A 17,524-nucleotide genomic window follows, 5' to 3' on the forward strand; every position below is an offset into this window, starting at 1 on the left:
GGCGGAGTCAAAATCAGTCCTCTTCAACCCTCTCTGACCTTCACATTCATGATTCCTGACAACTTCTGTCTTCTGAGGTCACCATACACAGCCTGCTCCCCCTGTGGATGCTCACCTTCCACGGCCTCCTTTCCAGCCTTGCAAACTTGCTGTTATTCACACACTTGGGGCACACGCACGCTCTCCTTCCATCCAGGTCTTTATGACCAGAATGGCATCGAATCACTGCCACTCACATTCTGAATACCATCCGCCATTACTTTCTGCTACGTTTCATTTTAAAATGTGAAATACCGTTGGGGCGCCTGGGTGGCTCAGTCGGTTAAGTGTCCAACTCTTGATTTTGGCTCAGGTCACGATCTCCAGGTTGTGGGATCGAGCCCTGCGTCAGGCTCTGCCCTCAGCACAGAGTCTGCTTGAAGTTCTCTCCCTCCCTCTGCCCCTCCCCCTGCTTGCATGCACTCTCTAAATCTTTAAAAACAAGTATGAAGTACTGCAAACACACAGCATACAACACTTCACTCTCTTCCACTTAGGTTGAACAGATCTGTTAAGATGTTACCATGTGCTTCGGATTTATTTCAGAACAATCTTGTGCCTTTCCTCCTCCTCAGTAAACACAACTTCAACTTTGTTCAGTGGGTGTCCAACTAAAATAGGCAGCTGGCTCGAGTTCCTGCCACAGATCTGGGCAGTGAGAGAAACCTGGGAGGCTGGGAAGCCATCCTTTGCAAAACTATTGGACAGTCTTAAAAAATTAAGCATATACCTGCTCCATGACCCAGCAGTTTCACTCATAGGTACTTACCCAAGATGAAAAGCAGATCCTCAAAAGAACTGTATGAAAATGTCCTTTGCAACTTTATCCTTAATAGCCCTAGACTGGAAACAGCCTAAATGTCCATCTACAGGACTCAGGACATTATACCTCCAGGTCGCTGCCTCGTGGCCACAAACTAGAGGCTGTATCTCTAGGCCTCACATCCACATTCCCAGGCAGGAAGATGTGGGAAGCAAAGGGCTTTTTTTTTTTTCCCTGATGAGGCTTTGCTTTATTATTTGGGAAAGTGGTTATACTATTTTACATCCCCACATATTAAAATTTAGTATCTGATACCCTCCTTATTCTTCTTGGATAATCTTAGCCATTTGCTTTTTACATAAATTTAGAACTGTAAAAAGTTCTTTGGGGGTTTTGATTAGAATTTTATCAAACATATAGATGATGATTACTTTAGAATTCATGACATTTATGATATACACATTCAATAATTACATGGTCAGATTCAGTTTGCTAATGATTTATGTAGACTTTGCATTTGTGTTACAGAAACAGGGCTCTAATTGTCTCATCCGATGCTGGAAAGGTTAGACCAGCATCCCCTGAGGAACTGAGGAGCTTCTCCATTCTGTTCTCTGGAAAAGTTGATGTAAAATAGGGGCTGCCTGGGCTTTTGTTTTGTCTGTTTTTTAGGCTTTACTCCTTATTTGTTCAGATGAGCAGGAAAGCAGTCTTCAAGATGTTGGTTTCTCTCTAATGAATGTTATTGCCCTTCCAGTCACTGACTCAACACGGCAGGGCTGGGACACCTCCCAGCATCCTCCTCCTCTTCCTTAAAGCTGATGGGACCTCAGGTGTTACTTCCGTCCATCGTGTCCTGAGGAAAGACTGCGTTTCTCACCCCCCTCTGCTGGGTAAAGGTGTTGTCCCTCCCTCCTCCCCGCCAGGTCCTGGTTGAAAGGTCAACTACAAAACATATTTGGGGATTGCCTGTTTTTTTAAAAGTCTGATGAAACTAACCTCTGAAGTTGACTGTGGAATAGTACTTTTATTGTGGCTTTATGTTTTGACTACTTATTTAATGACTATAGGTCTATCTGCTCTTGAGAAAATGTTGGTAATTTATATTTTCCTAGAAAATTGAGTTTTCAAATATACTGATATAAAATTGTAGCATTTACTTAGTTTTTAAGTCTTGTCTACACCTTTAATTATGTTCTCCCATGTTTGTTCCTAAAATATATATGTCTTCTTTTTCTTGATCAACTTTGTTAGAGGTTTTCCTATTAGTCTTTTGATTCTTTCCTCCACAAGTCCTGTGGTTGAGGACGTGTGTATTCTAACCACTGTTAACCACTCTTATTTTCTTTTTGAGATTTTATTTATTTGAGAGGGTGAGTGAGCAAGCGAGCACACAAGTGGGGGCAGAGAGAGAAGGAGAAGCAGACTCCATGCTGAGCAGGGAGCCCAACTCAGGACTCGATCCCAGGACCCTGAGATCATGTCCTGAGCCAAAGGCAGACGTTTGACCGACTGAGCCACCCAAGCGCCCCTGTTAACCACTCTTGTATCTTCTATCTCTTAATTACTCTGCTGCATACTAAACAATGTCATCAGATCTTCCAGTTAATTCTCCCTTTCAGCCAATCTACTATTGGCCTTGCACTGAATATTGATAATTTAAATGAATACACACATAATTTCAAAGAGTTCTATTTGGTTACTTCCCAGATATTCCTATTTTCTATCATATTGTTCTACTTTTTATTACGGGGTCTATTTTGTCTTTCATGTCTTTGTTTTAAATGGACTTATTAATAACATGTTTGAGACTGATCTTGTTTTCCAGTTCTTGGAAATACTAAGATTGTCATATCATTTTTCATTCTTCCGTGTAATCTATATCTCAAATTAGAATCTATATCTCCTATTAGAATTTCACCAAGGTAAGTAAACCAGTGGTCTCTTCTTTCCTCAACTTCATAATGGCATCAAGCTTTCATCTCAAAAAGTACTTGTGGGCATTGCGGGCAAGTAAAATATTATCTTTCAGAGATTCATTTCTCTTATGGGACTTATTTTTTTCTTCCCACCAACTCTTGTTTTCTTATCATTACACTGTTTTCTCCATAGTGCAAAGCTTTTCAGCATTACCTTTATCCTTTTATCCTCATCATTTTCAAGTCAGCCAGTTGTAGGGTCTATAATCAATCTGTTATAAGCATACCTTGTTGTATTGTAAATTTAAGAATGTAATTATAAGATAGCTGTTGAAAACCAACATGAGACTCTAGATTCTCCCTCTTTTTCCTTATTTCTCTGTAGTTCATCATCGATGATAATCCCAATGAAAAGCAAAAAGCACCAAACTCACTGATATTTTATAAAGCAATAAAAAACTGTACATCAGTGAAGTTATTATGTTCATTAGAAACAGCTGCTGTGGGAAAAATGCCATAAAAAATTGCAGAGTTTCTGAAATTTTTATTTTAAAAGATTCTTTGAATGTTGAACTTTTTGCTGACATTGCCTTGTTCATACTGCAGTGCTTATCATTAGAACTACAAACGGCAGATAGTTACCTGGGTTTATAAGCCCCAGTATGATACAAGAGCTAACCTGGGAAACCACTTTACCTAATTTCTAATCTATCATATAGGCTATGATGCTATGGGATCTGAATTCTAATTGAAAAGCTTTGCTTTTTGTTGGGATTATCATCGTGAACTGCAGAGAAATAAGGAACGGCTCTAAGGTCTCCTGTTGGAGCTCAAAAGCAGTATTACAAATACAACCACATCTGAATTTATGACAGCACAAAGTACACAGGTGCCAGACTGACTCAAGAAGCTACAGTGGTTGCCACAGGCCACCTAGGTCACCTGAAGGCTGTGATAAGGCCAAACAGAAACAATCTGAAAGGAAAAAAAAAAAAAACATTTTAAAAGTTTATTTCAGGGATCTATAAATTTAAAAAGTACCTCTTAGAAGAAATTAAGAGCTTATGTACTGTGAACGAGAAGAAACCCATCTGAGTCCAAAAAAAAGTAGGTAAGAAAGAAGTCACTATTTCCTCTTAATTCATCTGTCTCTGGATGTCAAAGTAGAGAGAAGAGGAACAATACAGAAATATGGCGTGACCTAAAGGCCTGTTTCTGAAAGGACTCCATTAAGAACTTGAGACAGAAGATACTTTAGAGATCACCTAATCTTGAGGTTCCTGAATGTCAAATGTCAGTGCATAGCCTGGTGCTGGGCTGAGTGTAAGAAATCTCAAGGTGATTTAAGGACATAGTCCCCAAGTCCTGTCCGCTCCCACCTCCCCCCGCCGCCCAAAGATTCTAATCTAGCAGATCTGGGGTGGTACCTGAAACAAAGTAATTTTTTAAAAAATTTAGATAATTCTGGTGTGGAGTCAGGCTTGACAAACACGGACTTAATCTAATGGGAAAATTGCGACCCAGAAAGGTTGGGTGCCCTCCCGAAGGTCAGCAGGTTTGCTGATGGGAAAGCCAGGCCTGGAGTCCAGCTCTGCAAACATCGTGTCCACCGCTCTTCAGAGACAACAGGCTGCCTGTTCGAGCCTGTGTAGTCCTCTGCTGGCGTACCCTGCTGGGACAAGGAATGCCTCTCCCGAGACCACGGAACAACCGGCGGTCTACATAAGACATAGGCAGAGGATCTGGCCTCAAACCCAGTTCATCACTTTCCCAGACAGGCCAATCCTTTAACCCTGAGACAGTCTTCCCATGTGTGAGACTTCCTAACGACCACCATGGAGATGGTGGTCTCCAAAGGCCAGAAGAACAAAGATGCTGGAATTCTTAAGGGGAAAAAGTACGAAACCAGAAAGGGATATAAATGCTAAATTTATAAGTAAAAATATTTTAAAAATATAAAGTATAAAAATAAATTTAAAGCATAAAAATAATTTGGAAATTGTTGTCAGTTTAATGTAAATACTGAAATGTCATTTATACCATGCTATTTGGCAAATAATTTTTTTCAAAACAACAAATGCTAGCTGTCCTTGAAATCAGGCCTAGAAACTAAAATGTTTCTATCATACTTTATGAAGTATGATAAGGGCTACTTTTATCTTACTGACTTCATGAAGCTTTCAAAATTTGTTGAGTAATTATACTAACAGTGTAACAAGATATAAAAATATATGAAAATAAATTCAGAAACTTCAACATTGAAATCCCAGTTGAGGACCTATTTTCCTTCACTTTAATGATGTCACAGACCTCTAACACGACTCATGTTAAAATTCAGTTGAAGAAAGTTTTTGCATTTTAGGAAACCTAAAACTTTAAAACCAGAAGAGAGACTGATTTAAAGTTTTTTTCCCACAGCTTTTCCTGCCTTCTGTTTCCAATTGGCTTTTAGCTAGTAGAAAGCTCCCAAAGCCATTTTCAGTGCCCCAAGTATGTTTTCCAGTGCTGCATGCTTTATCATAAATCTGCCCGAAAGAGAGATTCCCAATGCATATTAGCAAAAGGTCCCAAGAAGCCCTTTCCCTGACATCTGACCATGGATCCTTAGGTTTGCTGAATGGTTCCTAACAGCCCCCTGGGTTCCTTCCCTGCTGCCCTGCCCAACAGAGGAGGTTCCAGGTTCTCACAAATTCATGAACCTGGAAAATTTCCCCCCAGTTTTGGGGATTAACAGGGTTGGCCATTTTTTATCCTGTGAGAACATGTGAAAATCAACTATACTTTCATGGAACAAACAAAAGAGACCAGACAGAGTAAAAAATACGTATGTGAAACCTTTCTGGAAACTTCAAGACGCTCTATATTTTTTATAGTGATCTCTGACAGGTGGCCCACAGAAAGAAAATAAATGGTCATTAATGCAACAGTAGCCTTTTCCATAGAAAAAACTTCTAAACTGTCTCTTCATATATAAGAAGGAAGTACCCCTGGGAACTGTTTGAACCACCTGCCCAAGGTGAGCGGTTTCTCTCTGCACCTTCCAACAAGCCCTCTGAGCTGCAGCGGGGACCATGGGGGCCGTTCCCACAGGTTTTGCCGCCTTCCCCGCCGGTCCCTCCCCCCCCCGTCCCGGACGCCACTCCCCGGTCAGGGTTAATGGATCCACTGGCTGAGTAACCCCCAGCCTCCTCAACGCATCACCAACTGCACACTTCCACGTCTTAAGGTAAAGCTCTCAACATTTAAAAATATAATGAAGTGGATAAAATATTGATTTAGCAGCTGTTTTTGTGGATGATTTTTTAGTTGGAATACATCTAATAATTTATTTTTATTCCCGGCTGACTCACAACTATGCAAATTTATTCATAAAAATGAATGAACAGTGAGACCCAGTGATGCCCATGAGCCTGGTTCTCTGGATTGAGAGCCTAGTAAGAGGGATTTATTAGGTGTTTCTGTAGGCACTGTAGAGGCTGGAAAAAAAGTAAAAATTTTCAGCCTGGAGGCCAAGCTTCATGCACTTCTAAGCGGGAAGACAGAGGAATGAGCATTTTGTCACCTTCCCTGTGGCAGAGACACCACACCTAAATGACTTCTCAACACATTCGGATTTGAAACTTTGAGCAGGTCCTGGCATACAGAGTGGTAGACAGAGCCAGTGACAGGTCATCATCAAGCTCACTCACACCCAGAGCTTTAGGAGGTCGGACACTGAAACCACTTTCCCCAAAGTCCAATTCCCACCTCGGAAACAGTGCACTATTCCCACATCGCAAGCTCCCCCTGCCCCTCTGCTTGCTTATTCACCCATTCCCCTACTACCCTCTCCTCCCTGCCCTGCTCTTTCTCTCTCCCATCACCCCTTTCCCAGGGTTGTCTGCAGACCTCCCAATTCCTCTGTTAATAAATACCTGCATATCGTGAAGCTTTCTGCAGAACAGACCCTCTACCTCTGCTTTAACCAAACACCTATTTCTCTCCCAGGACCCTGACTCCCCATGAGCCCCCCTGAGGAAGGCTCTTGTCTTCCTCCACCCTGCCCGCAGGAAAACCTCTTCTCCTTCAGGCTGTACTACCCAGTAATCCAGCCCCAGTGCACGGGAGCTGAGCCTCCCAGTTCATGGAGAGTGCTGGAACCCGGCTACAGCCCTCCCACTCCCGTCCCTCAATGCCCACAAGGATGACGTGCTGCCCTCACAGTTCCTCGACAAATTCCACTCCAGTGACCCTTACCTTCCTGAACAAGCTCACCAGGACTCCATCAGAAATGTTAATGTACCAACGTCTCACTCCCAGAGCACGCTCTTGTTCCTCAACTCCGTCATTCCTTACACCTCTCACTTCTCTTCTTGAGGCCCTCAATCTTCCCCAACTTCTATTCCTTTTACCCTGCCTCTTATCTGAGTCCCCCACCCCGAGGGCAGCACCCCACCCTACCATACTGCACCCTCACAGTGGCCAGGGGCCCCACAAATCCTCATCATGATGCTCCTCTCCTTACTTAACCTGGTAACCACTTCTCTCCCTACGATGTTATCTTCTGGCTCTCCCCGCAAAATCTTTATGTTTCCAGAACAGCAATTTCCTCTGTTATTATAATAAAAACTCATTTTCAAATGAAGTTGAGAAAGAACAGTCCAAATAGTTAAAGAAATGTGCCTTAAACAGTTTCAAGTTCTATGGAAGCTACCGGCATCCTGAAAAACAGTAATTGTTAGAGTCCTTTTAAGGAAAAGATTAGGATGCTTTGTAATTAGCATATTAACTATATGAAAATAATGGGTTCCATTGCTTTTATTACAAATTCTGAATTACTACAGATAACAAAGTTGTACTAGTCTAGAAAACAGACAAAAAGTTAAATAAAATCATGTATTTCAACATGTTTCAGGCAATGGATTACTGAATAGCTTCAAGGAAATAACTGAATTATTTGCAAAACTTTTTTTAATTCCCCCCCACCCCCCAATGGACACAATACTTAGGCTACTTAAAACTGGCTTGAGGGGTCTGACAGCCACTGTAACTACCCCTTGCCCTTCCCAATGCCATGCTGTAAATGTAAATGTATAAATGTAAAATGTAAAAGTCCCTGCTCATCAAGGAGAGAAAACTTGGAGATTGTTAAAAAACTGGATGGCTTCCTTAAAGGATGAGATTTCTAGTTTCTCTACCTGATGAGCTTCCCAAATATCTGGGCCTAAATAAAATGTAACAATCCAACTGAATTCTTTATCTAAAATAACCCCAGAAATGTTTATCCGCAAGTCAACTCAACTCACTCCCCATGCGGATTTGTCCAAGAAAGGACACTTACTTGCAAATTGTAGTCTTGCAGAATTTTAACCAAGGAATCTCTCAAATTGGGGATCTCCATCCCTTCCTTAATGCGGTGAATCAGGAGAATTGGGTCCACATGCGTGCCGATGTTGTTTAATAAGCCAGTAATAAATGCTGCAAGACACCACATGAAACAATTAGCACATCAGCAATGTACATAATGCAGTTTTAGGTCAAAAGGAACTCAAAACATTATTTCCTTTAAAGTAAGTGTTAAAACCATTTGCATTTCCGAATTCTCAAAAACTAACTTTCCTTTTATTTCATGATGTAAAGGAGAAGCTCCGGGAGTGAAAAAGAGCCGGAGGACAGGCGATGATTCAGAACACAGCCACAATGGGCAAAAGGGTGCAACTGACATTTATTGAGCATTTACACTACAGCTCAGCTGTCACACACTTTTCTCCAATATTCTGCAAGGTAGGAATGTTATTTGTCCCCATTTTACAGGCAAGGGAAATAGGCTGGTTAACTAATTCATTCCGGGCCACAGAGCTAGCAAGTTAAAAGCCCAAGTTCGCTGGCAGGGCAGACCGCAGGTCCCGGTCATGACGTGTTCCATTGCTCCCACCCTGCGTCCTTGGAGGTCTGTAAATTACAACTTTATCATGCTAAGCTAGATTCTCAAAGGTGCATGTGCACGTGACGATCTACACCTGAATTTGACCTGAGTAACATTATCCTCTTGTAGCTCTTCTGAAAAGACAGTCAGTCGTAAGAGCAATTTCTAAAACTTGAAAATCCTGAAACAGATAAGCCTTCTTCCTAAAAAAATGAAGGGAGGTGGGGGGCAGACTTTCAACCACTACTGCCGGTTTCTGAATCATTTCTAGATCTTCAAACGAGGGCTCAGGTGACCCTGTATTTCTTTCCAAAATGGCAGACGCGATGGAGGCGGCCACGGGGAGGCGGCACACACAGTCCTGGTGCCGCACGGAGGGAGCGGGCCAGGACGGAGACTAGGTACCACCACAGCAAACATCCAAAGATGGCCAATGGCCAGTGACAGTCCTAGGTTTCCATAAAAAGAGACTGGTAAGGGCTTTACATTTTCACAATAAATGCCCCTGTATCCAAACTGAAAAAAAACAAAACTAAGGTCACATTTATTCAGTTGGGGTAGAGCATGTAGGAACGCGCTTATGGGGACAGGGTGAATGAGTATCATCAGCTTAACGACCCGTTCGTTTGCACATTCAGGCTTCTCTGCACAGGAGGAGGACTGGAAATCATTAGAATGTACCTAGCCTGTTTTGGTTATAGATACTTCACCATAGTTTTCACCCAATGCGTCTTGAGATAATTCTTACTCTAGACTTAACTAGAAGTATTGAAAGAAACAGATCTGATCGCAGATGGCTTTTCTGCTTACGTGGTTTGTCGATGGAATATAAAATCAGATCTTCCCAGAGTTCTCCATCGTCTTGCTCCTTGGCAAATTCAATTGCTTTATCAACATCATGTAATTCCTCCATGATCATCTTCAGGGCACTTCGGCTATTACCCATTCGGCCTAGCAAAGATGTGAGAAATACTTCATTCAGGATTTAGGATGTTTTAATAAATCATTTTTAAAGAAACAGCATAGCTCTTGTTTACATATCTCTTGTCTTAAAAACTGAGACAAAAGCATATTTTCTTATGGGGCATCAGCATTTACCGTTTATAACAGTGAAATAATGATCTCCTATTTACTGGGTGTGTTCTTTGTGCTGAATACTCATTTAAGTGCTTCACATAAATTACATCATTTAACCATCACTATAATCCTATGAGGTATGCTCTACTACTATTTCTACTTTATGGAAGAGGATGCAGAAACATTAGTGACTTGCCAAGATCATACAGCTGTAATCTGAACCCCAGGTCCGTCAGATTCCTACTTCCCTCTGACAGACCTATATTTCCTTTGGACACCTTCATACCCAGACATAGTTAAGACTTATAAAGGCTTTGGAGCCATTCTGTGTCTTTAAGTAGTTTTGGATTGGCTCTTTTGATACACTTTGTGCCAAACACACACTCAACTATCAGAGGGCTACCTCATTTCCTTCTCTTCCAAGATCGGGGGAAAGCCTTCCGACGACCCTCATTAAGTGAAAGTATTTACCAACTATGCTTCTATTTGGCCAATTATCTTTACACACTTGGCTCGTTGCTCTATTGGCATTTTAATGGCTTTAACAGTTTCCCTGAGCTTTTAATACAGGACATGTAGAAAGCTTTATTCAGAGGAGGGACAGCAACTGGATCCTCCTCATTCTGAGCAGCCATTATCAAAAGACAATAGCGGGCCTGTGAATAAAATGATATCCAATTTGTTATACCTTCTACAGCATTTTGTTTTCCCAACAAATATTATTCCCATTGTTTAGGTCTTAAAAATGGTTAATTTTTAAAATGTGTATAGGATTTTTAAATTTTTATAACTTCAAAAAAGGAGATTATGTCTCCCTTTGTAAGTTCTCTACTTGTCTACTGAGACAATAGGACATTATGACGAAAATGAACTCTACCGGAGTATTTTCTGGGACGAGATGCTGGAGAAACACCTCATGTTCGAACTCTGTGTTTCTGCAACAAATCCCTGCACAGAGCTTCCTTAGGAAACCTCTAGGCTTCTAAACTGCTTTCGTGCAAGTGGTTCATTTTGGAGGAAGGTGAAAGATAGTAAGTGGGACTTACATGGAGGCAACACCAGAGGCCCAGGGACCACGGAGAGCTAAACGATACCAAAGGCTTCCTTCTACACTCAAAACGTCCATACTCAATTGCATTTTCTCCAGTTATTTAAGGTGCGATCAGTGACAATGAACAGTATTTTCTACGAGGATGATGGTAAAATAAGCTGATAATTTTTTTTAAAAAAATGAACAAACTCGTCAACCCCTCTACAAACTCATTTGTGAGGTGTGAGCCAATACAGGCTTGTTTATTATGCAATTATTCAGATGTTATTTCAGCAGCATTTATTAAATAACGCTTCTTTCTCTACTGAGCTGTGAAGTCCCCTTTTCTATGCATTAAATTCTTAAAGAGAACAGGCTCTATGCTTTGTGTGACTCTGGTCCATCTAAAACCTATGTCCATTCTTAGACAGTGTACACGACGACGTTACCACAGTGTTTCTCAGCTTATAGGGACCAAAAGTAAAGCTACTTACTCAGAAGATAAACCGTCTCTTCTACAAAGTTTCTCTGTTGACAGATCTCAAGAGCCTTTAAGTAAAGCAGGGTAAAAATGTTACTATGAGTTAACAGACACGCATAAATATTAATAGATTCACTTAAACATATGAGTTTGAAAGAAAGTTTCCATTGCCTTCCTTTAAAAACAAAGTAAACAAATGAAGCACAAATCTTGGGTTTTGCTAGCAGGTGGCTGTCCTCATTCACCTCTCAGACAGGTGCCGGACTGAACACAATTTAACCAAGAACACATGGGAGGCAGCTCAGAACACTCCGGAGGCAAAGGTGGTAAGCCAGGGGCTGAAAAGGACTTTCCCACCAAGCTTTCTCTTGATGCTACTTTAGGTGTCTTCACAGCACTGTGCCCCCCCTGACTCCCCATCACTGCCTTCAGCTCCCTTAACCTCCACTGGAATGTAAGCTCCGGGAAGGCTTTGCTGTTCACGGCCGCGTGTTCCCAGTACCGGGCAGACCGCGGCTCGGGAAACATCCGATGCATAAATAAACACACAGATGGACAGAATATTTCTATTCCTGGCTCACAGGGCTTAAGAGAAAACTCTGCTCAAGCATCTGTCAGAAGTTGAGAGTGGGAAAAACGTATCTGACCATCAAGAAGGCTCAAAAAGGAAGAGATCAAGTAAAGAAACGAGGGACTCCATAGGTGACTGCATTTCCTTGGGCATAAGAAACAAGCCACGCCGTGTTCATAAATAACTGCATATTGTAAATGAAGTGGCACACATTTACCGTACACTCCGCTGGGCACTGGAGGTTCAGGTTGGACAGAGATGCAAAGAGGGGCCACGCAGATGCTGCTGCTGACGGCAGGGGAGAGGGGTGGAGGGAAGGTGTGGAAGCAGCACGCAGTCCCCCCCTCCCCCCGCCACAGGGAGCGCAGGCTCCGGGGAGGCTTACAGAGACGCAGTAACACCCAGGGCCAGGACCGGGGGCAGCGTGGAGAGAGGGCCGTGCGCAGAGACACGGGACATGGGGTCGGGGGTGGCGGGGGGGCTCTTGTAAAAAGCTTCACAGCAGAGGCGGCATCTGAACTGGGTGCAGCGTGACCAGTAAGCGATCCCCAGGAAACCTCACCTCCCACCCCACCTATGTGACCTCCCTGCCACGGTGCTCCACTCTAACGTACGGCCGAGAATCTTCGAGAATCCTCACTGTGGCCTATGAGACATCGGTGACCTGCCCTGCCTGCCTGGGCAGCCATGCCTCCCTCACACCCTGCTCCCGCCTCCACTGTGATCCCTCCGCCTGGAATGCTACCCTCACTCCCTACCCTCCACCCCTGACGAGTGCTTCAGGCGATTACTCCTCGGACCCCACACCACCCACTCCAGGTCCCAGGGAGCCCCCCTCGCGGCAGCCCGCACGCTTCTTCCCAACCAGTTAACGACTCCACGGCCCATGACCCCGTGGCTGGGGCCTGGCTACTTGTGTGGGGGGTTTGCAGTACCTATTTCTTTAAACAGATGAGCAGGCAGAAAAGGTTTCAGGAGGAAGATCACTGGGCTGTGTAGTTGCAGTAGTCATTTACCAACAACCAGCCGGTTAATACCAGGACAACCAGGTATTACTATTACCAGGGAAATAATAGCAGGAGCTGGTTTGGGCATTTTGATTTTTGACTTAAAATTTTTGTGTAGAATATATATTTAAGTGTGTGTCTCTGGTTGGAGAGTAACAGCTAAAAGGGAGGAAAAAATGCTGATCACAGAAATCAATGCTGGGGGCCGGGGTGGGGGGAATCCTGAACCACACATAAGAAAAGGAAAGAACACCTTATTTTAGAATTACAGTGAAATTAGGGTGGAGTTTGAAGAACACAAATCATGAAAATGAGGAAGTGAGAACACAGAAAGGTCACAATGAGGAGGAAACTATTAATTTGATTACTTAGAAGCCTCCTTTGACAGTTATGTGGCAGAGACAGCCAAACTGTCCCCTAATATCCTTTACCCATTTCTTGAGTAGTAAGATTTTAGGTGGGTGTGTGACTGCCCAGAATTTAAAGAACCATCTCCAAGTCCCCAGCCTGGCTGGGAGAGCCGTGTGATGGATGTCCCCACAGGGAGGAAACGGCAACATGGTAGCTTCTGGCAATATTCTTTAAGAAGCAAGGCCAGACATCCCTTTGTTTTCTTATTTTTAGTCCTTTCACCCAATCTGCTCCTGGAAACATGAATGGTATTATCTTACACCACAAGCTGAAGGTCATACAAGGTAAGGGAACGAGAGAAAAGAGCCCAGGTCTCCAACTGCGTGGCTTGCCACCAGGACTTCCGTGGGCCAGAGAACTAAACTGCTACTCTGTTGAAGCCACTGTTATCTGGGGATTTTTCTCACCCATAGCTGAACCTGTTCCGAACACTTAGAAAACTCTCCATTCGTTTTGATTAAAAACACGATTTACCTTATCTCTATACTGTCATGCCCATTAATCAATCATCATTATACACAATGGAATTTTCTTACCTACTCCTTACCCTTCTGGAATGATACTAGACCAGAGACAGGATACCCATGTGAGAAGTAGACAGTGAAAGGAAACAGCAAAAAACATGAAGTTCAGAAGACCTGGGACCATTCCACCAAAAAGTTACTGAGAAACCAACGGAGTGCCTTGATCACACGAGCTGCGAGAGATAGAGACGGACAGTTTGCGGCGCAGCGAGACCATGTCGCACACAGATAAACAAGAAAATGTAATACGAGTGGATAGGTAGAGCGTTTAGAGAAGGAGACTGTGAATAAAGATGAGTATACTGCCTAAATTAGTTTTTACTGAAAGGTATCCACAAATCAATTTTGTACTTGGAAATTTACCGACACTTCAAAGTACCATTCAGAAGTTTCCAACAAAACCATCCCCCCTTCTCTTGAAGATCTGCGAACATACCTGCCTCCAACCACACAGACCTGGTAGTCTGCAGGCTCACCTGAGCTAAGACAGGAGCCACTTGTTACATGGGGCCATTTAAATTTAAATTTAAAATGCAGTTCCCCACTAGACATGTGGCTGCTGCTACCTTGTCAGAGCAGCACATTTTCATCCCTGCAGAACATTCTATAGGATGGTGCTGCTGGAAGCTCTTAGGATATCATCAAAAAGGACAAGTCCTATGAGAAGAAACGTCTAAAGGCAAGTCTGAAGTCAAGAAGGGTCTGGAATGCAAGCAGATGTGTCACACCAAGCTCAAACATAATCTGAGTCTCTGAAATTTGAGTTTCACAGATTTTTTAAATGTTTTATGTCTAGTTCCTAACAGTACTGAAATTATTCTTTTCTCCTATATGAGAAAGCAGAGACTCTAGAAATCTCTAGAAATTTTGAGTAAAATGTAAAAAGAAAATATTTCTGGTACAAAGAATTTTTCTATTACTGATACAAGTGAAGCATAAAACCACGTTTCCCTAGATTCTTGAATGTTCCTGGGCCACAATGCTCCCTCTAGAGGAAAGAGTAGCGAAACTAAGATTTTTAAAGTCCAGAGGAGGGAGACAGACACAGACACACACATGGAAAGGGAGAATCATAGTAAAAATAAAAGTGGAAAGACAGAATAATGACAGAAATTGAGTAAAAAACGATGCAAAAGTAATGTTTTAATTCTCCTTTTCCTGATTTAGTGTAAAGGCAAGGAAAAGAGTTAGAGATTTGGGGGTAACTAACCAGAACCTGATCAACTATAAATTAAATAAGGATTTCCACCCAGCCTTGACCCTGCCGTCATTTATGAAGTCTTCTTACACGGCATTAATGGGAATCTGTAAACGTTGCATCTCCCAGCTTTATTCCCACAAATTCGTAACTACTGCTGCCTTGTAAATGCCATTAGATATGAGAGAAATCATAAATTCAGGTATAAAGTCCCAAAGCTGCAGAGCCGACATTCTGCTTTTAACTATTCTAGGCATAAGGAAATGAGATTTGTAAATGAAAACTAGCACCTGATGATCACGCCTGGAAATTATAGAAGGACAGTTTAATAGCTTAAAAACTGATGTCTTTCATGATTCCTGCAATACTAAGGGATATATTTTTTAAGATTTATTTACTTTATTTTTTATTATTATTTTTTTAATCAGAAAGAGAGAGAGAGCACAAGGAGGGGGAGTGGCAGGCAGAGGGAAAGGGAGAAGGAGACTCCCCGCTGAGCAAGGAGCCCGATGCGGCGCTCAATCCCAGGACCTTAGGATCATGACCTGAGCCAAAGGCAGCCGCTTAACTGGCTGAGCCACCCAGGTGCCCCAAGATTTATTTATTTTAGGGAGAGAAAGGAAAAGAGAAGGAGAGTGCGAGTGCACAAGTTGGGGGAGGGCCAGAGAGAGAGAATCTCAAGCAGGAGCCCCAAAGGGCTGGATTCCAGGACCCTGAGGTCATGACCTGAGCTGACACCAAGTCAGATGCTTAACTGACTGAGTCACCCAGGCGCCCTACAATTAACACCTTAAACCTGAGAAGTGATTCCTCACCATTGTGGAAAGATAGGGGACCTGACTTAAGAGATCCAGGTTCTAAGTCTTGGCCCTCTGCCTTATTAGCTGTACATTCTGGGTTGTTTCTTTCAACTCCTGAAGACTTAGCTGGTCGTGGATAAAATGACTTTATCCACCTACCTGTGCTTCTATAGAGATTAAATAAAAATAAGGTACATGAAAGCACAGCGCATGTTATAAAGCACAGCGGAAACTCCATAAATGGTTTTTATTGTCTTTTTATATGGCTGTCAGTGTTATAAATTCCTACCACCTCTGTATCTCCTTTAGAAGGCACAATTTCATAAAAGCTTATGATTAATTTTGGGATTTACATGTTGTGGTGATTTTAAATCCTGAACTCTGGTCTCTGATAAATGCCACTTTCTTAAAGGGCTTCTGATGTGATGGCAGGGTCTCTACAAAGTTTTTGACCAAATATTGATTGTGGGATTTCAATCAATTCAAACTAAGTTTGACTGGGATTCTTGAAGATTTCAACCAGCTGTCATTTGAAATCACCCCTCTCTCAACAATTACCCAAATCCCGGCAAAGGCAGACAACCAGAGGAAGAGAGAGCTGCTATTCTGCCAGAAGGGAATCATTGACAAGGGAGGGAGGGGATCAACATACTCTGAATAAAGCCATAAAACCTTAAACACTTCTCATTTAAAATAAAGCGACCACCAAAATTATCACCAAAGCATCTAATAGGACTAAACCTCTATATACTCTTCTGAAACAGAGATTTCTTTGGTGGGGCATTAAAATTTTAAGCTCTTCACTTTATATTTAGTAGAAAACGTTGCCAAATTTTCTAAGTCTCTCTCTAGACAAAACAGGTGAACCTGTAACTCATTATCTTCACTTCACAGTTAACAAGCCTGACATGCGTGTAAGGGGGACAAATCCACTTCGCTTTTTATAAATTGCTAGCTTTTTCAGGGTATAAGTAATACCCTCTTTAATGTGGTTTTACATACCTGAGCAAGGATAAGAATACATTTTTTTGCAAACATACAGATGGATATACACAATGGATCCTGATGAGAATCTCTTATGAAGAAACCTCAATGATCTGTAACATAACAGCTCACCTAGAAAAGTTCTAAAAGGGTAGGTTACTGACTTATTTTTAATGGCATGTTTCTACCATTACCAGCTCTAATTCATTTGTTTCAAAATTCTCTTTCAGTGGAAAACATGAGATAACTCTAAAAAAAAAAAAAACTATTGGAAACATAATCGATTTCACTATGCTTCTGTTGAGTTCTTTTACATGCAACTGGTTCTTGTCAGTGGATCACAGAGAATTCTAAAAGGTCTATACGATGCTCTAAGCAAGTTCTATGTATTAGAATGCCATGTGTAGGTCTGCAATTTCCTGATGCTCCCCTTTTAGGGAGAACAGTGTGCTTTCTGTTGAACACTACTAGACTGGGAAACTATAAACCAGATGGGTTGAAAGTGTGTGAGAAGCACAAACACACTGGAATCTGGGAAACCTCTGCACCCGAGTTTCGTGGATGGGAAGGAGCCAGGCTGCTGGTCACAGGTGTGCGGCTGAGGAGTCAACCAGAGATGCCCCAACCTCCTGGAAACAAATGACATCTCCTCAAAGAGTGAGATACAGATGAAGGGGCACTGTTCAAAGAATAAGATTCTCACTTTTCCCCCCTAGATTATAGATTCTGTAATGAGAAGAGGGAAACATTTGCTTTTATTTTTAGAGTAAGATGATGAATTTCCAAATTTATACTTGAGAAAATATCTTAGGACC

General features: G+C 42.2%; 1 protein-coding gene across 4 annotated transcripts in view; it reads right to left on the reverse strand.

Annotated features, from left to right (window-relative positions):
* Nucleotides 1-616: 616 nt before the first annotated feature.
* VPS41 (VPS41 subunit of HOPS complex) overlaps nucleotides 617-17,524 on the reverse strand; it is a 162,409-nt gene continuing 145,501 nt past the window's right edge. For all 4 annotated transcript variants that reach the window (XM_081800760.1, XM_081800757.1, XM_081800758.1 and 1 more), the window contains 3 exons: nucleotides 11,228-11,282; nucleotides 9,437-9,577; nucleotides 617-8,178 (listed from right to left, as the gene is read on the reverse strand). In XM_081800760.1, coding sequence (XP_081656886.1) covers nucleotides 8,003-8,178; nucleotides 9,437-9,577; nucleotides 11,228-11,282 — 372 coding nt within the window. In that variant the 3' untranslated portion in view covers nucleotides 617-8,002. The remainder of the gene's footprint in view (nucleotides 8,179-9,436; nucleotides 9,578-11,227; nucleotides 11,283-17,524) is intronic.

This window comes from Leptonychotes weddellii, chromosome 12, assembly GCF_054177405.1.
Source record: "Leptonychotes weddellii isolate Sample4059 chromosome 12, ASM5417740v2, whole genome shotgun sequence".
Lineage (NCBI taxonomy): Eukaryota > Metazoa > Chordata > Mammalia > Carnivora > Phocidae > Leptonychotes > Leptonychotes weddellii.